The sequence below is a fragment of the Cinclus cinclus genome, chromosome 1 (genome assembly GCF_963662255.1).
Source record: "Cinclus cinclus chromosome 1, bCinCin1.1, whole genome shotgun sequence".
Classification (NCBI taxonomy): domain Eukaryota; kingdom Metazoa; phylum Chordata; class Aves; order Passeriformes; family Cinclidae; genus Cinclus; species Cinclus cinclus.
This window is the reverse complement of record NC_085046.1, coordinates 137,003,528-137,030,761: the sequence shown is the minus strand read 5'-3', so window position 1 is coordinate 137,030,761 and position 27,234 is coordinate 137,003,528. Positions and strand designations below refer to the sequence as shown.

General features: G+C 37.4%; 1 protein-coding gene across 2 annotated transcripts in view; it reads left to right on the top strand.

Moving 5' to 3' along the window:
• TRPS1 (transcriptional repressor GATA binding 1) overlaps positions 1-26,847 on the top strand; it is a 169,197-nt gene extending 142,350 nt beyond the window's left edge. For both annotated transcript variants that reach the window (XM_062503539.1, XM_062503549.1), the window contains exons 5-6: positions 19,988-20,110; positions 25,259-26,847. In XM_062503539.1, coding sequence (XP_062359523.1) covers positions 19,988-20,110; positions 25,259-26,320 — 1,185 coding nt within the window. In that variant the 3' untranslated portion in view covers positions 26,321-26,847. The remainder of the gene's footprint in view (positions 1-19,987; positions 20,111-25,258) is intronic.
• Positions 26,848-27,234: the final 387 nt, after the last annotated feature.

The window sequence follows — 27,234 nt, the reverse complement described above, 5'->3', positions numbered from 1 at the left end:
CCTCATTTTAAGAAATGATGGAGCAATGAATAGAACAATAATTTGAGTATTCACACACTGTATGTATACTTTCATTATACATTTATAGAAGACCTATTGTTCAGTATTTTCTGCTAGAGGCTAGTCTTGTAAAAGAATAGTCTAGAATAGACTCAGTGCATGTGTTGTCCATTTGCCTGTCAGCAATAGTTTTGACATTAAAAACAGGGAATTTGAGTGACTGCTGGTCTGTCATAAGGTATGGTAATGAGGCTAATTAGGAGAGATGAGAGCTGAACTGGATATGTGAAGGCAATTATCCGTGAAACTTTTGTCATGCTTTATCTTTATCAGATCTCTCTTTCTCTGTTTTTGGCATTTGCCCGTGACACGCAGAATGGAAATACTTGAAGTGATACATATTTTAGAAAAGCAAAGTAAAGAAAGGAGGCAGAAGGAAATTTATATGAGGATATCTCATTATTAAACTGTACAACTTATCATGGATATTGTAGATCAGCAGGAAAAGACCTTGCCTCTGTTATTCTTGTCACTTGCATTTATATGAATTAAAATCAATTGCTTTTTCTGATAATGAATTTACTAGAAAACTACATCTCCCCTGTTCAATGTAGGTTGTTTGGTTTGCTCTTTTTATGTTATGACTAACTCCAACAAGCATGTTATTAAACATACTTGAAAGAAAAACATGTAAAGAGCATGAAAAGAGAATAAAACTGCATTTAATTGTATGTTTTCTTTAAAAGCTGAAATTTTCTCATTTCTATTTTCAGGAGGCTACCATGTTTTACTTTCAGGCTTTTTCTTACAATCTAGTACAAACTGATTTAAAAAGAAGCACGGAATAGAGCAAATGAAAACCATGTGTCACAAGTCTTGATGAATCAATGCATATGATCCTCAAAGAAAGAAGGTGATAAATGAAACTTGCACATTAATGAGACCATAACCAGGCTCAATTACTAGGCCTTTTTGAAGAGCCATAGTAACTTCACACATCTTTTTATGTTAGAAGGAAAAAATTACATCCTCTGAGCTGTCTGCACACTCCTGCTTCTTGCTCTGTCAAAAGACGGTGTACCTCTAATCCATTTTTAAAGAGACCATAATGTTAAGGAAAAGGCTATCTATATAAGACACACTCAATGAGTTTTTAAAAGAAAAAATATTACCTTTGTAGTTTAGATTATTTTATTTAGATGTCTTATGTGAGTCTACCAAATGTACTTATAAAGTAATATAACAGACTTCAAGTAATATTTATCATGGTACTCCTCTCTTCTTGTTAGAAGAACTTGCTAGAAGTATGGCAAGGAATATAATGTATAGACGTGCAATAGAGATTAACATTTATGGCCCTAATATTTTTCCATTAAGCAACAGTTCTTCTCAGATTTTGTTTTGTAGTGCATATGTTAAAAGCTTGGAAATTAGTGCTAGCAACAACATTACATGTGTCCAGAATGCAAGCACAAAGTACTTGAGGTTTACAATAATAATCCTAAATCTTACATGAAGGACTGAAATGTATTTTGTGTCTTTAATTTCATTTGCTTTTAGCAATAATAAGGAAAGTTGCTCGATCTCAAAACCCTTGCATGTTTGCTACTCTGAGATCTCCATGTTCTATAAAGCACAGCAGAACATTGCTGCTATCATTCGCTTCCTGTCTTTCCCCCGAATTGTTCATGCACACATATAACACACAAAACCACCCCATTCTTTCTACACTGCAAAGACTCTAAAAGGGGGTTGTTGCAGATTATAATTTGTAGCCATTAGCTTCTTTGATGTCTTCTACAGAGTTTTAGTAAAAAGATTACTGTGGTGTCCTTGAGAGAGTTCAGAGAACTCCTCTTTCCATTGCCTTCTATTCGGTGGAGGAAGATGAGAAACCTTTGCCCGCAGTCCACAGGAATAATAGTGTTAATGTTAATGTTGTTAATAATAATTAATAATAATAATAAAACAAAAGTAACAAAAAAAAATACCCAAACCAAAACTGGCTTGGCAGTTTTCTGCAGAACAGGAATAAGAGATTGACCACAGAAATTCCACTTTAGTCATCTGCAAAAGCAGTGCTAGGGACAAAGGACTATGCATGGCACCCTTTCTCACTCTAGAGTTCAAATTTGGTATTCACAGTTATAGGGATCTGGAATACGGATTTGTGCAAGGCAGAAAACTGAAAACAATCTTTAGATCATTTATGTGTTACCTCTAAGCTTGACTAAAGAGACTCTTCATATGCATTCCTACTCCCTTCAGCTCTTCATCTCCCCTATTGACAGTCTGTTGTATTATGCATGGCTGCTCTTTAATATAAATTTACAAATGTGCTGGTCTCCAGGTGTCATTAGGAAGAGTATGCAAAATCTTTTGGTACAGTACCATAACTAAATAATCTATAGAATTTTTATAGTTGCAGAAGCTAACCCTTTTTTAAACTTATACCTGGATGTCTTTACCATATTTTCATAAGCAGCTGACAGTGGTGGTATATAAACACTTTAAAAATTTTATTATAGTACTGAGGCAACAGGTTACCTATGGTGCTTGCACCCAAAAGGTTACTAATGAAGTGTCATTTCCCTGCCTTATTTGGTTTGTGTTGCAACCTTAATTATATTTTGATTTTAGAATAAGCTCTCAAAGTAGTGTACAGGGATTTGGCCACACGTCTTGCATTAACATTAATCAAAATCGTGTGTCTGAATTCCCACCACACTCCAAGTGTACCCTGGGATTGTTGGTGGGGATTGTGTACAGGAGGTGCACATGCAATAGGTTTTACCACTGGTTCCTCTTTTTCTGAGTTGCGATCCTACTCTTCATACCTGAAATAAAAGGTGGCAGGGAATACTGAAGCCTGTTCTTCACAGGCTGTGTCAGTGAGGTCAGTGATAATTCATGTTTCCTCACTTTAATCCACATGAGCCAGCTTTGCTGAGAGGCTAAGGTGGTGACTGTAACCCAGAGAATCAGTAATGTCTTTTATGGAGCTGCAGGATTTTGAACCTGAGATTGCAAAGCCGTTCAGTAAAATACAGCTTCTTCATCTCTGTCATCATCCTCTGTGCCAACCAAAGCTTTGTGGAAAATGGTGACTTACTTTTATCAATGAAGTTCATGTTCTAAGAGCTTTGCATTTTCCTGTTTCTGGTTACAAAGCAAAGTGTCAAATATTACCCCTAAGAGGGGAAGTGTTTCAGCAATTCTTGCAGTCCCAGTGGAGGCAGTGCTTGGAGTTCAGTGAGGTGGCCTGCTCAGAGGTCCTCCTGACTAACTGAAGTTGGATTTGGAGATTAGACTCATTTTGGTGTGGTTGGTCATGGATTGAAAAGGGTTGGTAGTTTCTTTCATGCATGTATTGTATGTGGCTCACTCACTGGTGGTCACCCATTTAGAAATATTACTCTGTCATGGGTTTAATTCCAGAATTTCTCACCAAAGCAAAAGAAAATTGTCTTTTATAGTCATTTTTAATACTAAAATGAAGTTTCCTCATTAAAATTAAATTCTGAAAAGGCTGTGTGTATTGCTCCAGTACCAAACTTAAGGGAGTTTCTGTCTGAGGGAATTGGAGTCAGTAAAACACAACTGTTTATAAGTTGATCATGGTATAAGTTGGACTTTTGCATCTATGTCTTCTGCTGGCTTCTTTGGAGCATCTTTAAGAAGAGGGAAAAATAAAAGATGGCCTTCCATGTCTAAACTAATCATGACATCAGAAGAAACCTCCAGGAGAAAAACTCTGAAGTTTCTTTGAATATCCTATCTTGGAATCATGGGTGCTGACTGATTAAAAACCAGGAAAAATATGTTTAATTTACTGGATTTGAAAGCAGTTACTTCATAAAATAAATAAGAACTTTCCATAATGCTTTTCCATTAATCCATGTATGTAATGCAAAAAAATGAATAAAAAGTTTAATATCCTCCACAGTTTACAGTGATTCTACCACAACAAGACCACTGTAGTGATGACTCACTGATTTCATGTAGCACCCCTGTACTTGTTAAAGCAAAATATAGTTGTGTTATTTTTGCTGCCTGAGGCTCTAACATTTAATGAAAACAGAACTTCATGTATTTTCCTGATTTTAGTCTTAGGTCCAGTCTTGGAAAAGCTTGTGGATGTGTTTAATTTTAAGCAGGTGAACAGGCTCATGAAAATAAATTAGATTTCTCCTATGCTTAAAATGCATTGCAACTTTTTATTTTTTTTATCAAGGCTTTTCTGTGCTGCTATAAAACTCATTCTTATTTTTGCTTTATCACATTTGGATGAATTTTTTGCTATGGATTCTCTTTTAAACCAGGACTTTTGGAAATACAGTGTTCCCACTGTTGCAGTGCTAGAAGAAAAGAAAATTCATATTTGTGATTTGTATGGCTCCATAGAAAGGGTTGCCTTAATCTTAGAATCCAGCTAAAACTCATTAAAATGGTTAATGAACAAGCCAAGACGTATTGTGAATGAAACAGTTAAAGTAGCACTTGTTTCCTGGCAATTATAGGAAGGTTTTTTTCATTTTTAAAAACTGTTTCAAAATCATCTTTCAGTGTATAGTCCTTTTCAGTTTGCGTCTGTCTGCATCATAAGTGTTCTTTTCACCCTCTTTTCAAAGCCATATGAAGCTTGAAATGCAAGATAATTAAAACAAATCTTGAGTAAACTGTTTTGTGGAGATAGAAGTTTGATGGTTGAATATATAAAAAATTATAACCAGATGTTGTGCAGAAGCCATAGTAGTTTAAAGATCATGAGCTTTTTCTTTTTTCTTTTTTTTTTTTATGAAGCAAAAATATTCTAATTGAAGTTGTCAGCAGGAGTGAGACTAATATGCCTGTATTTGATTAAATAATAGTTTATTTAACATTCAGTGTGGCCCAAAATTGGCTGAGACTAAAATAAAGAAACTTCTTACTTTAATTTTTCATATTTAAGTAGTGTGAAAAGTAAACCTAGTTAATGTTAACATCTTTGCTTGATATTCCCAGCTATTATATTATTTCCCCACTTCTGTGTCATATTGGAATGCTTTGTTATCTATTGTACACACTTTTCTTCCTATTCTCTTATTAACTAGTTGGTTGATGGCAGAAATTGTAAAAGAAAGATGTGCAATAAATTCTGGAATGCACTAGTTGATGAGACTTATTACTAAAATATGTTAGAACTTAAGAGGATAACACAAGCATCATCCAACATCCCTTCTTGCAATTCTATGCAAAGCACAGGATCTCCAGCAGACACATTAAGGGCTATCCACGCATGAAAAGGGATGTGTGTTTTAAAAATACAAGAATATTGAACTATAAGCAGTAGATTTCCTGTCAGTTATTTACTCTATCCAGGATAGCAGTGTTTAATGGATAAACTCAGAAGAGGTAGTGGCTAGGAGTCTTTACTATGTTAGTGCTAGATTTCTTACTGCTTTACTAATAAACATAGTGATGTCTTCTGAAGTTGCATGTTGAGATAATTTGTCTCTTTTTTTCTTTTTGGTACTACTTTGCTGGTTAAATAGCTTTGTAATCTTAGGTGGTGCTGTAATAGACAAGGGCATCCCCATCTTGCCTTCTGTGAGTAGCCATTGTTAAAAATGGAGGAATTTCATTCTCACTCTGCTCTCTGTAGATGTTTGGCCTTTTGCATAAGAATGGATTGTGTTACTCACAATCCACAGACTGCACTGGATTCAAAAATGAGCCATAAAGTTGTGTGTTGCTTGGCTTATTGGTGGCATGTGTGTGTGTGTGTGTGTGTGTGTGTGTGTGCGCGTGTGCGTGTGTGTGTGCACGCCCTCAAATACGTCCTGCAGGAACACTTCAAAACAAGGGCTGGGATTAGCCATTTTGAAGGCTGACACATCTTTAAAATAGCTCATTCCAGTTGTTAAGTTGCCCAGAGTATCGTGTCTCTGTCATGCGAGCAGCAGCCTTTCAGAGCCCTCCCAGGACCCTCTGGTGCCAGCAACTGATGGTGACAGTCCTGCCCAGCTTCTTCCTGCCCCTTCCCCTGTGTACCTGAGACTGCACCCAGCACTTCGAGCAGCGCTGATGTCTCTGCTGCTTCTACAGTCTGCCAGTAAATAGCAGACAAGAACAAATTTGTAGAGAGATTATAACATTTTGTAGGAAACTTGTATTCCATTACAAGGCCATTAATCACCTGAAACATAGGAGAGATCACAGCCCTGGCTGTGCAGACAATCTGTGCTTCAGGACTGTCATTCCTGAAATGTAAAATTATGCAGGTCATCTTCAAGATTAATCTACCATGTTTGCTCTGGTTTTGCCACATACATGCCAGGGCTCCAAAGGTAGATGGCAAGGCCATAGTAAAATCGGCCAATAAAAAATTCTTACCACAGCAAAAAGCAAACGCAATGCAGTCACTTTTTAATCTTTCTCTTTTCTTCTTCTATGTTGAAAACAGACTGGAATCAAGTCAGGGCTAGCTATGTAGGTTTTCTACTGTCTTCTGTTTTCCTTGTACTTTATGCAGTAGGTTAGCTGAGTATGAAGTAGGAGAGGATTTGTCTTTGATTTGGCAATGGAAGAGTTAGTGGCAAAGCACTGATTTGTTTAATGTTGTGGCTAAGTTGCTTAGCTTTGCACTGCTTATAGTAACTTCTGGAAGCTGTTCCCTCATTAACTCAGACTGTTATTAATAAAGGAAACAGGGCCCAGTATTTATATGCTAGGAATTATTTCTGGGAGGTATAAGTCATTTGTAATTGCATTCTGATTTTGGAAAGATCTTTCCATATAAAAATCCATACATGTCACATCCTCTTAGATGTGTGGGCATTATTTAAAAGAGCAATACTCTGTCTGTATCGTGCTCAAATTTACAGCCTGCTTTAGAGGGTGCAGGATGCTGGTCATAGTCAGGTAGTGTTGGCAGCCGTCTCAAAATCTCCTCAAAGTATCCAGAGGTTGTTACTGCATGAATCATTCAGTGTTCCCCACACCTTCCTCATCTTCCTGCTGATTTTACTATCAGGGTTTCACAGCCATGAAGTTTCCACAGTCATGTCCATTTCCATACAACCAGCCACAAAGGTGTGAAATCCTAGTCCATGACACAGAACCAAAAAATGTTTCCTATAAAATATATGTAGGAAATAAAGGCCCTTCTCTTTTCAGTTCCTGAAAGGGCTTTTGGCAAAGATGCTGATGAAATGGAAGGTTGTTTTTTTTTTTTTTTTTTTCTTTCTCCTAGAAAAAAGGCATGTCATTATAAATGTGCTCCTTTCTGGTGTACGTATTTTTCCTTTTCACTTGTTTTTCCTTTTCACTTCTAAAGATTTCAGTAAGTGATAAAGATAAAGAAAGAGAGTGAAAACAATTTGACATTCACTGTTAAATAAAACCTGTATTAAATTGAAAAGTGAATTCTTAAGAGTGTCAGAGTTTTTGTTCTGTCAGTAAGACAGAAATGGCTTTGAATATAGACTCTTCACAAGTAGCAGCTTGTGTAGATTTCATACAGCATGCCCAAATTTAAAGGTTTCTTTTTATTTCAAATTTGTGTATGTGGGCCTTCTGCAGGCTAATTTCAAAACCCGATGAATTCTGATACTGGCAGGTGGAAGGTAAAAAGGAAACTGTTTCCTGATGTTTCCTATCTAAAGTCTGATAAATTGACTAGTAGAATGGGACTAATCAGTTCTTCTTTGAGTCTGTGTCCCAAGACGTGCTCGAGCGCATGAACACGTACAGGCAGCCCTGTGGTTTTTGCCTCACAGTTACGTATGGATCAGCCACAGCCGCTTGGGAGAGAGGCTGCAGAGCTGTTTCACTGATGCCACTTCAGAAAGGAAGGAGAGGGCTTGTTTTACAAGGCATTTCTGCACAGTCAGCTTCATTTAAGAAGACTCCAAAGGATGTGAAAAATAAGGTAGCTGTGGGCTGGCAGGACAGTTTTCACCATGACTCTCCTTCAGGCGGTGCCTGATTTCTTGAAAGCCGTTTTTCAGTCCTTCACAGCACTCTGAACTAGAGCCTGAGTATGTGACAGGGTGGGTACATTTTGTCCTCGGCACGCAGAACTCCTGATGGAAAACCCTGCTAAGTTATGTGTTTCTCTCTTACTGCTCTTGTCAGGCTTGTGCCATTTCAGAGAATGACTGCCCCCAGCAGTAAGCCGTCCCTTGCCACTTGCAGTAAAAACAATTCCTTTGGTGAAATGCAGTCTGATTCCAACAATACAGATTTTGGAGCTGGTGTCTTAAGCAATTTAAGAGCGACTTTCTTAACAGAAAGAGAACAATTAGACTAGGGCTGCTGGAAGCACTGCTGTGCAGTAATAACTATTCTCTCTGGGCAGATGTGAATGAGTAGAGAAAGAACAGAGGGCATACCAGCTTCATAGGCTGCAAAGGCAGAAGAGCCTCAAATCCTTCATGAAAGTGCCTAAGATAAATATTGTTTGTTATTTGTCGTTTGTTTGGTTTGGATTTTATTTTTATTATTTCCTAATGTGTTGATTCTTCTAAAGGGGAGGAAAAAAAAAGAGGTTAAGGCAGTTTGGTTAATGAGGTTAAGCTTGATTAACAGGGGATTCAGAGTATTCCTTTGTACACACCAATTACTGTAACTATATGTTTTCTTGTGCTTTTACATCCCTCTACTTCCTCTAGTATTGTATCAGGAAATATCTGTTTTTCTGTTTTTTCTTTCTCTCTCTCTTTTTTTCTTTTTAACCCTGTGTTGTATCACAGATTCACAGATTTTAAGGTCTCCAGTCATTGTGCTGTGGCTCTGTCTTGAATTCCATGAAATGTTTCCTATCAAACTAGGATACCATATGCCCATGTTGGCCCAAAATTCACAGTGCATCATGTACCAGAAATAGAAGCTGGTAAAGATTCTTCAGAGATTGTGTTCACTTGTTCCAAAGACCTGGTTTGTTTATGGAAGGGATGCTTGCAGTACATAAACACTATTTAAGGAGAAATGTCTCTAAAATGTAGAACAGTTGTTCTCTTCTTCTCAGCTTAATGGTATTTTTAAGGAAAGCTATATAATACCTTATGTTGAGTCTCATTTACAAGTAGGCATTAGGATCTTGATAAGAAAGAGCAAGCAGTGAAATATTTTTGGAAAAACTACTTTAGATACTTCACAATTTTCATTGTAAACATTCTGAAATTATTTACAGTGGAATTTGAAAGTAGGTTTCTCCATTTTTAATTGCTGTGTGGCTTGCAACCTGTAAAATTTTGTCTGGTCTATTCTAATTAATACTTTTATAGCCTTGAAATTTAAAATACTTTCTGTTACAAAGCAAATGAATAACAATTAAGGCTAAAATGGATATAAATTAATGGAACAGAAGATTGACAAACAATCTACAGCCTCTCACTGAAGAAAGCTTCACAGAAGAGTTGAGACTGGGAGACACCTCTGGAGCTCATCTAATCCAACCCAGCTGCCCAGAGCAAGATCAGCCCGTGCATGGTGCTAAGCTTTGTGTCCTGTCATTTTGGAGTTTCTTCAAGGACAGACACTCCACAGCATCTCAGGACAGCCTGCTCTTGTGTTCAACAACCCTCACACTAGCAAAGATTTTCCATTATGTTCACATGAAATTTCCTGTATTTCAGTTTGTGCCTTTGCCTCTTGTCCTCTCCCAGAACACCACTGAGAAGAGCATGGCTCTGTTTTTATCTTCCCCCATCAGGTACATACTGATGAGATCCTCCTGAGCCTTCTCCTTTAGGTTACACAGTCCCAGCTCTCTCAGGCTCTCCTTTTATGATAGAAGACTGTGTCCCATAATCATCTCTTTGGCACTTGACTAGACTCTCTCTGATACATCCAGGTATTTCTTGTACTGGGCAGCCCAGAACTGGACACCGTGCTCCAGGTGTGACCTCACAAGGGCTGAGCAGAATGAAGGATCACCTCTCTTGACCTGCTGGCAGTGCTTTGCCCAGTGCAACCTGGGAGGCTCTAGGCAATTAGAGATGGGTTAGCTTTTAAAAAAATATAAATATACAGGTGGTATTTGGGTTTTTGTCCCCTCCTCTTTTCTCTATCAGGAGTTTCTTCCTTAGGTAGGTGTTGGAGTTGATCACAGCTCTAGTCCATTCTTACTTCCTAAAGCTATCAGAAAGGAAGCCATCAGGTGTTTTTGCTGAAACTGTGATCACAGGATGGAATAAGATTATGTTAGAACCAACCACTTAGACATAGACTCTGGCATATTGTCTTTTTATCTGGAAGTGTTTGGAATGGATTGGATTAGATGAAAATGTCCATTATAAAATGGCCACTAATTTTCAATATTTACCACACCGTGGTGTCTGGGATACCACAGTTTCTCCCTAAGCTCACAATAGGAAATAACTATGGTAATTGTGTGGTATGGGTTGGCAAATGTTGATTTTTCTGAATGGAAATGATTCTAGCGACAGCACGTAACAAGATCTGCAATAAGACTGCAGTTCTAAGTGTAGTGAAAATAAAGGTGGACATAGTCTGCTTTGTATCCTACACTAGGAACAGCTTTCTCACAAGGACTACATGAGACTCAAATTCTAGTTATTACAGTTCCTGAGCAAGTGTAAGTATATGAGCTATAGCTACACATATGAAATATTTTCTCATTACATTTTTTTCTTTAAATAAAATTAATGGTCCTAAGGGGAATTTTTTTAAAAGTACAAGTAACAGGTAAATTTTACCTCACTGATTTTCACCAAGGAGTAGACACCTAATTGACATTTCCTCTTTGAGTCTTGAAGACTTCTGTGTAAACTTCAGATCCTAATATTGTAACTTTGAATTAAAAGTTATTCTTATACTGTAGTTTCCAGATTTGGGGTGCAAATTTGGAAGGGTATATGTGATCAAAAGTCAGTGGGACTGAGGCTTCTAAGACTCTTAATGGCTTTTGAAATTTTTACCCCTGAGGAGCCTTTCCCCTGCTGATTTTGGCAGCCCTCAGCCAAAATCTACAAATGAGAGTTCCTCTTCTCAGATGCTGGCTTTCTAAGCTATTTTCTATATAAATAGAGATCACGTGGGCTTTAATAAGGTCAGGGAATGTTTTTTAAATGTCTGTGATTTTTTTTCCTCAAAACTTAATTTTGCCCATCTGATTTCTGTGGAAGTGGGAACAGATGCCAGAAGCTGAGAACTCCAGCAGCTTTGTGCTCATGCTTGCAGCAGAGCACTTGTGGGATTGGGACCCTCAATTACTATCACATGTTGAGTTACATACTGGCTCGTAGCTGAGATCTGCAAAAGCAGTCTGCTGCTTCTGCCATGTCAAAGCCGGGGTGTTTAAGGAAATATGGATGGAGCTGTGCTCCAGTTTTGTCTGTTCATTTAATGAGTAAGATTACTTCATGAAAGAAGGGGTACATGGAGTACTTCTTGTACATAAATCCTCTGGTATTGATGCCTAAATTTAAGCGCCTAATACCGTGCTTAGGCACCATCATAAATGACTCTTTATCTCAGAAAGTCAGTTAGTTTGTAGCTAAGTCTGACTATTGATTTAGATTCCCCATTTGAGACAGCAGAGGTTGGGTAATTTTGCTTTGTGCGAAGAAGTAAAAGAGTTGGAGGCATTTCCAGTTTTCTCCATGTCACTTTCAGCATGCTTAGTTCTGAGGGTCCTACTTTTAGCCAGTGGCTGATCGGAAGAGTAGTCAAATTTTGTACATTTTATAGCATTTTAGATTGTGTTTCTAATTGGAAACTAAAATGCCAGAGACTCATAATGACTTAGTTTTGTTCTCTAAGAAAATTTTGTTTGGAAGCATGTGGTGTTTGGGAAGGAGCAGTGGTCTCTCTGTGAGCGCTTGAGGTTTCAAGCAGCCGTTCAGCGTCAGAGATGCTGCATGAACCTTTTGCAGCAAAGTGCAAGCAGAGAAAGGTTATGGGGCCAGGATTGCAGTTCCCAAACCAGGCTCCCTCTGTCCTGCTTATGTACACTAATATGTCTACTTAACCTTTTTTTTTTTTTTGCACATATTATTATTATTCCTAAATTAGACTTCTTTTTTAATCTTATATTTGAATGCTTCACATAGATGCTGTTTTAAAATTGCCTGAGTGGTCAAGCTGATTTAGAAAAGTGTGAAGTTGTTTATCCAGCAACTTAGGAATTTTTACAGCAGTACTTAAAAAGGATTAATAAAACCTGCTGCAAGTCTAATGCCATAATTCCAGTGAAGATGCAAGAGATGCTGCTGGTAGCTTTTTACTGTGTTAGATAAATTGTGAAAAGATAACAGGACTCAAATTTAGTCAGACTTTAGTTTAAAGACTTGTGAACACACCTCAACAAAGATAATGTGTTACCTTGAGCTGAGGTACAGAAGGAAAGGAGAAAAATGGTGCCTACATGGAGGGGAAACAAAGACAATCAGGGCTTTCTTCTTGAGCAGCTGCAGCCAGTTCCACTAATGGAAGTGCAAGAGCAGAAACTGGCAGCACAAGGTATGTGTTCGTTTTTACAGATGGCAATGCAGACAAGTTGGTAATTGAGAAGGAAGTGGTGTACGTGAGCTGTTTGACGGGGGACAGCCCATTACAGTACTTTCCTGTGTAATTGACTCGGTGAATTATTGGAGGCAGAATTTCTATTCCTCTTGAATAGGTTTCAGTTGCTGCAAAGTGACATCATTCTTGTGCGGGAAATGCAGGTTTCCAGGTTGCTTTTTGCTGTTTGCTATTGGTCTTAATAAAACCTTAAAAATAATTTTTTGGGTTGCCTCCATGGAATTCTGTGTTACAGCAGTGATATTCAGTGGCAAAATACATCAGAAATGAGCCTATACCACAGTGTGCCGGCTGCTTTGAGCCACTGGAAGAGATTGAATGGTGGTCACCTTGTGCAAATTGAAGGCTAAGACCATAAACATACATTATATCCAGTAAAAGACAGCTGAAGGCAACTGCTTTAGGAAAAAAAAAAATCATACATTGTGTAAAATGGTTATTTAGCTCTTAGAAAACCATGCTAACATATAGCTAATCAGAAAATATTTCTTGTTGTTCATTACAAATGCCTCATAACATAAATAAGTGGTATAACTATATAAATAATTATACACATTTAAAAAATACATTTATCTATTTAGTCTTTGTGTATTTGACCTGTCAGAAAATTATATACATTCTTAACACACTATGTTTAAAAATTAACTGCTACTAACTGTGACAAGGAAATCTCACCATCAGAAAAAGTTTTATTTTTTCATATTTCTGCCACTGCAGATCTTGAGGGGAAACTGAGAAATTGTATTCCGTAATTGTTTGGAGTGACAAGTAAATGTGATTTGAACTACCTGATTTTCACTGATAAATTCTCAAGTGAATGAAAAATGAGCAAGTCACTGTAAAGTGTATTATGGTTATTTAAGTGATCCTATAGTTGAATATGGTTGCTAACAGAAGATGGAAGCGATGGTAAATTCCTGTCTGTGGAGCTCAGGCTCTGGCTCAAGGTGGTGTCCAAAGCAAGGTCCTGCACAGTGGCAAGGGTTGGGTCAGCTGCAACTTGAGGGAGGATGTAAAGGTGAGGCGGTGTCGGCAGAGAAGAGTTCCAACAAGTGATTTACTGTCTTCTTTTCATAGCTGTGTTTTTATTAATTTAGTAATTTATTTTGATCAGTCATTATTTTACTTCGGTACAAATCATCCTAAACTAGTATCTTATTTAACATTCTTGCTCAATACAACACAAAAATACTTTTTTGTTTGCTGCCTGGTTTTTGAGTTGGAGATAAGGGGTTTTTTTGAGTAGTGAATGCCGCTGTCTCTAAGGTAGCTTTACAAAATACAGCTTCAAATCTGGGACAAAATCTACTCATCTTCATTTTTTGTTGCTGTTAAAAAAATAATTGCAGTTTACATGCACATTAAAATATTTACTCTCCCTGAGGGGTCGGGGTAGGATTCTGAAAGGCTGCTCTAGCAGTAATGTTTAATTTACTGCTGGGTTTTTTCTCTCCCTAAAACCCCCCTGATTCCTCTCATTAAAAGTTTATGGTACAGTATATATCATAAAAAGATGCTGTCATGATAGAGCATTAAAAATTCCACTAAAGTTTCTATATGAATTAAGTGTGTAATTTTGACTTTCCTTTTTGGCATTTTTACTTTCTTCTTGCCTTGTCTTTCTTAATGTCATTCTTATGTGTCTTTGAAATACAGCTGTTTAATGCAATTGTTCTTGAAAATGTCTTATATAAAGACTTTGGATTTGGCACATTAAATTGACTTAGGGGCATCTGTTAGCTCATACTTAAGGTTGAAAACAACTTCTACTTTAATACTCTGCTTTTTGTGTTTCAGTTTTTCACTTCTGGGACAAAAATTTGCTGTGTCTGGTGTATTCCTAAAAGCTGTTGAGGTTATAAAGAAAGAAAACCTAAATGAGTTTCTTTTTAATTTAGACATAGTTACAGCAAAAGCAACTAAATTTTTAAAACATGAAACTTCACAGAAACATAGTTCTGTCTGTTTTCACAGTAGACAGAGAAAGCAGTTCTTATTAAAAACATTCAGAAAGGTCTGAGTGCCTTTGCAACCTAACAAAATGAGGTCTGAAAGATGCCTTTCCTATCTTAAACAGAAGAAAGTAGTGCTTCCTCCAACATCCAGATGCCTGCATCTTGCTGCCCAGGTTTTAAATTTAATTAATCTAAACCTCACCAAAACTCAAAATAATAAAATACCTGCTTTTCTAAGGATAACAAAGCAGGAATAACGTAGTAGTGGAATAAGAAACTCTTTCATACTTACGTCAGTGCAAATACAACAACGATGCAATCATGAGTGCTTTATACTATTTTTCTGTACTGTGTGGTAGCAGCCTGATGTTAAAGGTATAAGACCAGCTGCTTAGAATTGTTGCTCTCCACAGCAAGTCACCTGGCTCATACTGAGCATCTGTGCAGGATTCCTGGAGTTTTCCTTTTGGACCTCCTGTGTTGCCGGAGAGCATCCAGAGCCAGCGTTTTGCCTTTTTTTCAGTGAGGTATATATGGTTGCTTTCCCGAATTCATCGTTAGAAATAGGTCAGGCACATGCTTACTCTTGGGCAACACTTATGATTTCGCTGCACCTCATGTTCTTGAGCCATGATTACAGTGTGCTCTGTTTCTGGCACATTAGGGAGGCCAGAGATGGTAAAAAATCCACTCAGTCCTCATCATATCGTCGCTTTGTGTTGGAGAAGTGAAAGTAATCAGCAGTAAGACAAGTTTTGTTATGTCCAAAACCAAGAGGGTGATGTAAGAAAAATGCTTGGCTGCTGCTTGTGGAGCCTATTTGAGTTTCTAAAAGCATCTTCTGGCAGAAATTTTGAAAACAGGATGTGTTTGGCACTAGCAGAGTGTCAGGCACCATTGCTTCGTCTAGCTAAAAAGTCTCAGTTCCTGAGCAGTGTTTCTGGCTGTGCTCTTACAGGATATATTTTGCTACATGAAGTTCCACTGGAAAAAACCCTGAAAGTTCAGTACATTATGAAATGCTTTTTGTATAATGTGGAGTATAGGTATTCTTCTGCATTGCTACAAATTTTGGAATCATGTGAACTGAAGAGTCGATCCTTTAAAATCGAAAGCAGTTTTTATGGAGAAGGTCCTGAGCCTGGCAAGACACTTGAGTAAATCACTTGTTATTGTATTCTCTGCTGGTTTATTGCTTAGCAGAAAGGACTACTAATTGCCTTCTTTCAATGAAGTATTGGGACCTAGTGAAAATCATCTAAGGAGTTAAAAAAAATCAGGCATTCAGGCTTGATGCTGTGTATACCAAGTTAAAGACTTGTTCAATTTGAAATGGTCAAGATATGAAACCATAAAAAATGTGAGTAAATACTCTGCATATCAAGGGTTGTTATGCAATTACATGCTTTCATCATGGTTCTTACTGAGGGAGAACAGTTAGTAGAGAGGTCTGCATGACATATTCTGTGAATAATTACAAACTTACATAACTTAGCTACATAAAAATAATAATCCGCTTGTTCCTTTGCTACTACTAAAATACTAAAATGTGTGCATACTCTTTTTTTCCCCAGAGCAAAGCCACTCTGTAGATTTGTTAGAAAGTTATCTGAAAAACTTGAAATCTCTTATCCCCCCACTCCCCAGTTTGGCCGATCTCCAAATTATAAACAGCTGAACTGATTTAAATAAAGTTTTCAGTACCAAGGAAGGAAAAAAAAAGCTACATCTGGGCTGACAAAAACATATGCCAAGTTTCAGCCTAATGTGATTTGAGACAACTGTGATATTAAACGCCCAGACCTCGAAACTGGAATGGAAATAGAGACAGGCTCTTCTCTGCACTGGCCCCTTCAGGATTTGGGATTGTAATGTAGTGGCTGTAAGGCTGCAGATGATTAAAGCTTGACTTAGTAGATACATATTTTAGTTATTTAGACCCTTTTGGCTTATTCTTCCAAGGATGTACATGACATTTTCATTGATAGCTCCAGCTAGTGCTAGTGGCGTTGGTCACAGACTGAAACTGTTTTATCTGCGGCTCAGACTCTCTCATGACTTAGTCATGTTGACCTACCTTTACTGTGCTGATTTAAGAAATTAACTGTAGTAAGATCACATTAGAAGGAGAGCAAAAGTTCTCTGACATATTTCTTAAGAATTCTGGTGGTGGTGGTTAGTAGAGCCCATGGCTAGGTCTCATGGGGGCTGTGGGCCATAGCAGCTGCATAGACTTTTCTGGATTTGAGCTCAAGTGCCTGTTTCTTTGCAAAACTACCCAGAAAAGCAGGAATATTGGCCAATATTATTGACTAGTTCAAGTAATGAGTATGCAAAGCCAAACAGACCCATGCAGAAGTACCATCACAAACAGTAGAATTGGTAATTAACATTTAGCAACAGCAACAAAAAAATTATTTCTGCTGACCAATAACTTAGAAAACTTGGTATATGGGAAGTAAAGGCCTAGGTTTTTGTTGGTTTTCTTTTTAAGAAACTGTATTTGTTTAAGATAATAGGATTACTACATTGTAGGCTTTTAAAAAGGCCCTCCATTTTTTTCTTGCAGATAACAAAATTTCTGATATGTATTTTGACAGTCAGGTCCATTCTGTGGTTAGTAGCATCTGAGAGTCAAGAATCTTTAGTCCAATTCTGCCGTAGTCCTGCTTTGTGACAGGAAATCCATTCTAAAGCTGTGTGTCTCCATATAGATAGATGTTTCATAACCAAAATGTTCAACAAAGTAGCAGCATTTAAGTTTTTCCAGAGGTGATTTATTTCTTCGTTTATTAGTATATGTAAGATATGTTGAAACACTTCAGTACTGAAATAATCAATGTTAATTATCCTTTAAGGTCTTTAAATAATACAGAGATGAGAGAAGGCAAAGAAAGATTAGATGCAACACTTAGCGCAAAAGATGAATTTACATACTTCGCATTAAATTTAGGGAAGGATGTTAAGGTGGACTATTTGGAATTTTAAACAGATAAATATTTTTAAGTAATGAATAAGCAGAGTTACAGGATTTCAACACATACAGATACTACTATGTATTTTGTAGGTTGCTGTCAGCTGTAGTCATTGTACAATTTCACTGCAACTAATACCCAGTTTGAATCAGATCTTTCTTTAGAAAAGAGAGAAGAAATAAGTTGCTTTTGTCAATGTTTTAAAGCTGTACTAGCTCCATTGCATTTAATGAACATTTCTGTGTAACTTTACCTTTTATCCCTCTTTAGGTGTGTAGAAATGCAGCATACAAACTAGACTGCTCTCTCTGTATTTTAATAGGCTTTCGTGACTTTGTAGAGGGTATTACCCAAACTCAGGGAACACAAACAGAAATAAAACGGTGGAAAGACTGACTCAGATTAAGGCTCCACTTGGTTAATGCACTGCACCAAGAAACTATAGGCCAGCAGACAAGAAGTAGGAATGAAAAGCAACAGTTCTGCAGTTGTAGCTGAATCCTGGCCATATACAGTCATTTCCACTTGGAAATTTCTCACCCTCCAAGTGGACCAAATTGGGATTAGTCTAGTGAGGCTTTTATTGTACTCTGATGGAAAATATTTCAGCAGCCAGGTAAAGCTGGTCGAGGATATCCAGCCACAAAAATAATTGGGACCTTCAATGTACTGGTAGATGACTGCACCTTTCCAGGTGAGCTGAATCTCACATGCACAACTAGATGTTTGTGAAGGACATCAACTACCATTTAGTACTCCCCTTAGCTACATTGAGAAAAATGTCATTTACCGCTACATCGGATTTAAGAGACAAAGTAGGGGATGATGTAAAGGAGTGAGAGAGAGATTATCTTGATGACAATCTTGATTTTATTGTATCACTTTAGAGTAGCTCAACCTGCTCTACAAATGAAATTGTGTTCTTGGTTTAAAAGGGCAATTGTTAGCCTGACTTTGTGCTCACTAAAAACATTTCCCCAATCTTGTTAAATTATTGCACTCATTTCAGATTTTTATGGCTGTGCAGCTTACCAGCCCTCATTTCTTTATGTTTCATTCATTTTCCTTGTATTGATGATTAATGGAGGATGTCGAACGTTAGAGTGAGCAGGCATCAGCAAATGCAAGATCATAATTAGTTTAGCTGACGAGGGCCTCTGATAGCACTTGCATCTGGATGGAAAAATTACCCTATAGGGAACTGGCTGCTCACCAGGTCTTTTTAGTGATACATTGTGAAACACCCGATGAATCAAATGCCCTTTCAATGCCAAGAAAGTGTTCCAGTCTTGAAGCCAAAATTATGTCTGCAGAAAGCTTTCCATTTGAAATGTATCAGAGTACAATTATAACCATTGTATTTTTTTGGCATGAACACCAATCTTCTTTAGTATGAGCTAAAGTTAAATAAATTACTTAAATTTTATGAAACCCTGAAATTTTTACTTATAGTGTTAGTAATTTTTAATTTGTAATAAAATTAGTTTTCACCCAGACTGCTTTTCCCTGTACTCACTCATTCTTATCTTAGATGCTGAAGGTTTCTTACTGATCGTTTTTTTCCCTTTGCTAAAAGGGAACAGAGTTAAAATTTGAATTTTCTTCTCAGCAAAAGAATTCAATTTCCTGCTTATTAGTATTTGGGCCCACAAACACAGCCTGACTTTTGTTTAAATGAGAAGTTTAATGAAATCATTACTCCACAGAAAATATTTAATGAGCAATACTCATAAACATGCCTACTTTTAAATATTCCTGAGTCATTATGAAAGCTGATGAATGTACAGCTCAGTCTGGTTAAAATCAATTTAGGGAAGCTTTACTGTGCCCTTCTTTGCCTGACTAAAATCAAATAAATAAATAAATAAATCTATCTGTTGATGAGACAGTGTTTTCTGGGGTTTCAAATGAAGTTCAGAAGAGGTCTCATTCAAGCATACTGTACTTTTATTTGTTCATAGTGGGCTGCAGGATTACGTAGTAGCTTATACTGATTTCAGAAATAAGTGGAAAAGACTGAAACTGAATATCATGTATTCAAATATAATATCTGTTAAAGGAATTACTATGACACAGGTATAAATGGTAATTAATTGAACTGGTGGTATTTGAGAATTCTTGTTACCAATCACACTTTTAAATAAAGCTAGCTAAAAAGAAATAATCTATTGTGAAACCAGGAGAGTTTACAGAATGTTCTGTCAGCTTCCAAGGGGTTTTTCAGAATTTGCTGTTTAGAAACTATCATTAAATGCACAAAACCTGAAGTTCAAAAAGTTAAAGTTGTTATTCTGAAAAGGCTTTGGTGTTTCACACACCTCATCCATCACTCTGGGGTTAATTATAATGAAAATCAGTGGTGCCTATTAAGCACAATTGAACCTGACCTCATTATGGGCAGTGTGGTTTTATACTGTCATTGTTGCCAGTCTAGAGACAAAACTCCTGTGTTGATTTGTCCTAACTCCACAGCTCATGTGACTCACCTCTGACCTGTTTTTTTTCCCTTTTTCTTCCCTATTTCAGAGACGTAGAGGCTCGGGTGTTTTCTGTGCCAATTGCCTGACCACAAAGACCTCTCTCTGGCGAAAGAATGCAAATGGTGGATATGTATGCAACGCGTGTGGCCTCTACCAGAAGCTTCACTCGGTAGGAAGAACTTACCGGTTTGTTCAGTAGGAAAAAGAGCTACACAGCTAAGCTGGGCAGCTGTGGTCTTGTCTGGTTGTGTGATTAGTACCACTCCCTAGCCTGCAGTTAATTTCCTAACAGGGTTTTGCAGAATGGTCACTTTGGGATCAGATGTGATTCATTATGAAACAGCCTGGGATGCTGTGAGTAGATGTGTTTGAGATCACTAGTGATGCATTTAATTATTTTGATACCAAATGAGGAGAAAATTATTTATTTTCTGGGAATTCCTGTTAGAGGCATATGATATGTTGTGATGAAAGCTCTCTAAATTCTGGAGTCCTCATACTAAAAACCAGAATTCCTGAAATTAGACATCATCACGTCTATATTAAAATATCGCTTGAAACAGGTTTTTTATACTTTGACATCTCTTACCTCCTTGATTCTTAATAGTAAATTTCCTGGAGATATGAGGTGGTGGGGTTTTGTGTTCTTATTTCTACAGTACTTAAAGTCAGCTAGAAGATAACTCATCAAGGAAGCTATTCACTTGAAGGCACTCATCACTTGGTGAGTGGAGGATTCACCATCCCTCAGGATCAGTCAGGGAATAAATAATCATCACAGTCTCTCTATATTGCTTTTCATCTTATTGACACTTGACTTGATCCTGAAAGATGTTGAATGCTCTGGTCCAGGTCCAGGAAAGCCATGCTGAAGTGTTTCCTTGGATCAGTGCCAAAACTCTTGGAATCTTTTAGGTTAAAACCCACTGGTTAAATATTAAACTATATGTCTTTAATAGGCACACATAGGAGAGTCAGGTGTCTAATTAATTAATTTTTATAACATTCCCATGAAATTAAAAAGTGTTAGTATTATTCAGAAATGGAAACCGAGGTAGTCTTTGGGAGTTTGCCAGGGCAATGTATCAGATCAGGCTTAGAGCCTAACTCAGAAATAAATGTGGTGACTGAGAGTGTGCATTTTAAAAAATGTTTTCCAGAAATTAAATTTGAGACAGAAGGTTCTCAATGGTCTTGTCTACTGCCCATACAATAATGTTTACACAACATCCACCAAACCAGCCCACTTAGGAAAACAAACAAACAAAAAAATTTCACAATTTTCAAAAGCAGCATGACTGTCACCAGTCTGAAGGGTTGGTTCTGTTTGCCATGTGTGTCATTCTTGGGTCATTCACTGTTTACAAGGCCCAGAATAGCCCAGTCAGGCCAATAATATCTAAGAAGATGGACTAATGCATGGTCTTGGCCAGCATCTTGACTGGGTCTTGCTCCAGGTATCATCTTCCTGGACACCTCTCAAAGTTGTAGATAAAATATCTGATTTGAGGAAATTGATCAGTGGTGAACATCCACAAAGATTTTAAGAAAGACAGTTTGGCTTTTTAATTTAACATTTGAGTCTGGTTATTTTTAGAACTTCCATTTGCAGACTCCTTTTACCCTTTTTAAAGTACACTTTCCTCAGTTGTAGTGTTGGATCTTGCCATGATTTTCAGTATAACTTTTTGAATAGATAAAAGCTACAAGAATCAGTTTTGAATTTAAGTACAGCTTGGATCATCCTTATGAACCAGTAGAAATGAGCTAGTGCACTTTCAGCAACATTTATTAGAAATACAATGTCAAAGTTTATTTTATGCATCTCAAAAGCAAGAAGCTGGCACTATCTTTGAGGTCCACTGTACAAGCATGGCAGTAAGCTGCCATTCAGTAGACATTTGACATTAATATCTTCAATTGAACTTGGACCAAACAAACAAAAAGAATTTAAGCCCTACTCTGCTGTGGTATGATAGAAACACCTTTATAAGTAGGCGTCTGAAGTAATCCAGCAAATCTCTCCTTTGGGACACCTTTTGAGTCAGTCCCATGCAAAGGGTTGCTCTTTAGGCTGACACCTGAAAGATGAAAGTTTCTTTTATCTGTCTGCCTGTCTGTTCAGGAAAAATTACAGTAAGTATGTGTCATGTATGGTTTTGAATTAAGGGGTCTAGGATTATGCAGTTATTAGGGAAATGTCCAAAACTATATCCAAGTGAATAGAATTCCCTTCTGTAAGACCCCTGTTCATCTAAATTATGCTACACTTCTGAGTAATACTCACCTGCACATTTATATAGCTCCCTTTTGATTGGATTATTACTGTCTAGCACTACCATCCTCATTAACTCAAGCCTAAGGTTCCTTTTTCACTTTCATTTAGTAAGAAGAAAAATCTGTGATCTATCAGATACTACTAGGTGATAGTGACTGACAAATGTTAACATGGTAGTGATTTCTGCTATAAATTACATTTCCATTTCTATGATACCCTTGAGTAATTTTTCAGTGTGCTTTCAAAAGTGTTCCATCTATCTAAGGGGTAATTTATATTAAACTTGCCACATTTTTCACATTTCTCTCCTTTAATGCAAACAACTATGTTAAGAAATGTGTATTTATAGTCCAAGAGTATATTATTAAAATAGTTCTAGTGAAAAACTGCATCTTACTGCAAACATATACACAGAATTCACATTTGTTATCTCCAGTCATTAATTTGACCATTATTATTGTGGTGCTGTAGTTCATTTTTAAATAGCTTGAACCTGGTCATGGAACACTACGTTTTGTTCCATGGTGATTCCTTGACAACATCCTTGGACTAATTCAATGAAGAATTTCAACATATTCTAGGATTAGTCTAGAGGAGGCTCCACTTTCCCATGGCATTTGAGAAATCTAATCAAAATAATTTATTGAAGCATTTGTTGAATTTTTAATTTTTTTTAAGTTACTCATATTATTGGAGTGGGGAGATTGCCAGTTGAGACAGAGATGGCAGAAATATATATGATCATCTTCAATATACTATGTCTAACATATAATTAAGTATCTGATACAGGACATTTTAAAAGTTAAGTTCTGGTAATGTTTCCACTATATTCTAAATTTAATGCCCTGCTGAAAATCAAGAAGTGACCTTAAACTTTTCTATATGCCTTGGTTGTAACCAAATACAGGATATTCTTATCTGCACCATACTACTATGAATAAGGAAAATGAATAGATTTACAGCACTAAAGAGTACCTTTTAATCATCTGATGGCTGGTTTAATCAGATGAGCTCAGTCACTGGCAAACTGAAGAATTATAAAGTGGAACCTACAATAACTTTGAATAGCTGGAACCTCAAGTAGAGTGTGTGAGGGTCCCTAATCTCAGGCTGGAAGATGTTTCTTTCAACTACTTCCATAATCAGACTTCATTCCTGTAGCATGAAGAGTAAGACTAAAAGTATTTCCAAAATATTGGAGGGTTATGTGGAAGCCATATAAAAATGGTCTGTAGTGTTTAACGTTTAATAAGAACAACAACATTGTAAGACCTCACACAGCATTTGAGTTCCAATTGTCATAAAAAGGCAAGGAAATAATAAAGACCTTATAATAAAAAGTATATGCCTATGCATGTAAAATGGCTATTGATTGTGCAAACTACAATCTTTATCTGAATAGAATTTACATTAAAAATATTGCAATTTTTTTAACACTATTTTGTCTCAACTTTGATCTGTGTGAGGAGGCTTGTTCAGGTGCTGTTTTTCTGCCAAGTTTAAATTTCTCTTATTAAAAATCTAAATCAGACTGTGTATATATTTCTGATTCAGCATTTTAATAGAAAGTAAAATCTTTAAAAATAGGTGCACTGGCTTAAATGTAGTTAACCACTAAGAGTAAGCCAGCTGCAGGAAAGTAAATAAGTGAAAGGAGAGGAATATGGCAACTCAAGAGAGAGACTAAATCTCTACAAATAATAGAATGGGTGCTTTTCCAGCTCTGGATGTTTCCATATTAGCATGAAGTTATGAGTATATTAAAAATTTAGTTACATTCAAGGTATAGATTACTTTGGGTATTGACTGTAAGCCAAAATTAAATCTGCTTTTTGAACAATGTTAAAATTTCTACATAAACATAAAAGTGGAGTACTGGGGCGGGGGGCACTTTTCTGGCCTCCAACCAAAACAGGATTATGTGCCTTTGAGAGGAAAAATGTCAGTTGCCAACACACCAAACTGAATGACTTTTAGGCAGTTTTTTTGTTGTTTTTGTTTTTGTTGTTGTTGTTGGTTGTTGTTGTTGCTCTACCATCTGCTTGGTAGAGAAACATACTGAGGGTGCAGCACCATTTTTCATTCAGATACTATTGCTTTTCTTCTGGGGAGCCTTTAAAAAGGGGAACCTAACTGCTGTCCTTCCTTGTACCATTATTTTGTTTTCCTCAGGAAGGTATTTTCACTTCTCTTAACAGGCCACTTAACATGAGCTGGTGTGGGGTAGTAGCAAATGGAAACAGAAACCTCTCTTGGTTCTTCCTCTCCCTCTGTGATACTTCTTTACAGATTCCGTCCCTTTGGGGGATACCTTCTCTCCCTCATTACTTAGCAGCACGTCAGTCACACTTAGAAAGCAATGCAGCAGTTGAGGTGAAGGAGGGGGAATTGGTACCAAAGTAGAGGTAGACCTTTTGGTGCATGGTTTTCCTGTGCTTTCTTCTCCGTCTTCCTTAGTCCCTTTCCAGCCGCCACCATCCCACTAAGCACACAGTGGACCTTTTGCTTTGTGACAGCAATGGTGGTCAGCAAGCCCTGTATGTGCTTGTATTTTCTGTCCGTGTCAGAGCAGGGTGAGTATGAAGGTAAGTTCTTTGCTCAGTTCTTGTCCCAGCGGGAGCTGTGCAAACCCCTGTCCAAGAGCAGCTCTGGTGGCACGGTGCATGGAACAACACTAGTGCATAGGGCCTTGCATCTCCCACCTCACCCCCAGCTCTCAGCACCCACTTTCAGTGTCTCCCCCAGAATTTTTTAGGACTAAGAGACAACTTGGATACTTCATGCCTTTTTAAGTAAATAGGTACAGGATGTCTAAGAGAGTTGACTCAGGTTGATAAAACAAGCCATTTTATAGTTTCCTTTCACATGAGGGATCATGAACCAGCATCTGGATTGAAATTTGGTCATTCCCATAACACTGTTGTAATATAGCTCTTCACAAAAGAAAAGATAAATATGCATGAGTGAGGTCTTACAGATTTGTTTAATGTGTCTTCCTTTTTTTTTTCCTTTTGTTCATTCTCTGTGTGTTCCATGCAGACTCCCAGGCCTTTAAACATCATTAAACAGAACAATGGTGAACAGATCATTAGGAGACGAACAAGAAAGCGCCTTAACCCGGAGGCACTTCAGGCTGAGCAGCTAAACAAACAGCAGAGGGGTAGCAGTGAGGAGCAAGTCAATGGAAGCCCCTTAGAGAGGAGGTCAGAGGATCATTTACCTGAAGGTCATCAGAGAGAAATTCAGCTTCCCAGCCTCAGTAAATACGAGGCCCCAGGTTCATTGACTAAAAGCCATTCTGCTCAGCAGCCAATACTGGTCAGCCAAACTCTGGATATTCACAAAAGGATGCAACCTTTGCACATTCAGATAAAAAGTCCTCAGGAAAGTACTGGAGACCCAGGAAACAGTTCATCGATATCAGAAGGGAAAGGAAGCTCAGAGAGAGGCAGCCCAATAGAAAAATACATGAGACCTGTGAAACACCCAAACTATTCTCCACCTGGAAGCCCTATTGAAAAATACCAGTACCCACTTTTTGGACTTCCGTTTGTACACAATGACTTTCAGAGTGAAGCTGACTGGCTGAGATTCTGGAGTAAATATAAGCTGTCTGTTCCTGGGAACCCACACTACTTGAGTCATGTGCCTGGCCTACCAAATCCTTGCCAAAACTATGTGCCTTATCCCACCTTTAATCTGCCTCCTCATTTTTCAGCTGTTGGATCAGACAATGACATTCCTCTTGATTTGGCGATAAAGCATTCCAGACCTGGGCCAACTGCAAATGGTGCCTCCAAGGAAAAGAGTAAGGCACCACCAAATGTAAAAAATGAAGGTCCCTTGAATGTAGTAAAAACAGAGAAAGTTGATAGAAGTACTCAAGATGAACTTTCTACCAAGTGTGTGCACTGTGGCATTGTCTTTCTGGATGAAGTGATGTATGCATTGCATATGAGTTGCCATGGTGACAGTGGACCTTTCCAGTGCAGCATATGCCAGCATCTTTGCACGGACAAGTATGACTTCACAACTCACATCCAGAGGGGCCTACACAGGAACAATGCACAAGCTGAAAAGAATGGAAAACCTAAAGAGTAAACCTTAGCACTTAGCACAATTAAACAGAAATAGGTTTCCTTGATGGGAATTCAATAGCTTGTAATGTCTTGTGAAGACCTATAAAGCACTTCGTATAGAGAGCATGCCTTATCCAATATTAAATCCCTTGTTATTTTTTTCTTTTTCTTCTTTATTTTTTCTTTTTTTTTTCATTTTTTTTTCCTTTATTTTTTTTTTCCTTTTAAATGAGTGGGTTACCAAGAAAAAAGAACAGTTGGATGGTGGCCAGAAGGGGAGGAAGATAATTCATTGGGACATGGCCCACCAAAGCTAGCCAGAATGCAGTGAATCATGCCGAATAACCTTGAGAAAATGTTACTGGACAATTAATACCTCTGCTGTTGTGTAAGAGACATAACTGGCAAGAGTGCAAAGATGTGTATATGTATATACTGCTGCAGGGGTGTAGTGAACATATGCACATTGTATATAAGAGCTAGACGTGTTAAATATACACATGTTAAAAGGTCATTTTCTTTTCTTTAATTTGGGCAAATTTCTGCCCTGCAACATGCCTTAGGATCACATTGTCCTCAGAGCTTTGGCAACAATGTCATCTATGTGTTTCTCAGACTCAGCTGATTTTTAGCTACCATTTTATCACTACATTCTTTCTGGCACACTTTAATCTAGGAGAACCATTTTGTGCAAGTGAATTCTCTAATACAGAAGCCACACTCCAGGTTTAATTTGCATAGAATAAGGTAACCTGCTGTATTTTATTTTAATATATTTTTAATATATTACACTTCTAAACCTTAAAGTCTAAGGTTACTTCTCCACAGGCTTAACATTGCTATACATACCAGTCAATCCCTTCAGTAGACTTATACCAGCTTTTGCTAAGTAGCATTAAATGTCTTCATAGTACTTTTTAATACTTAAAGCTTTTT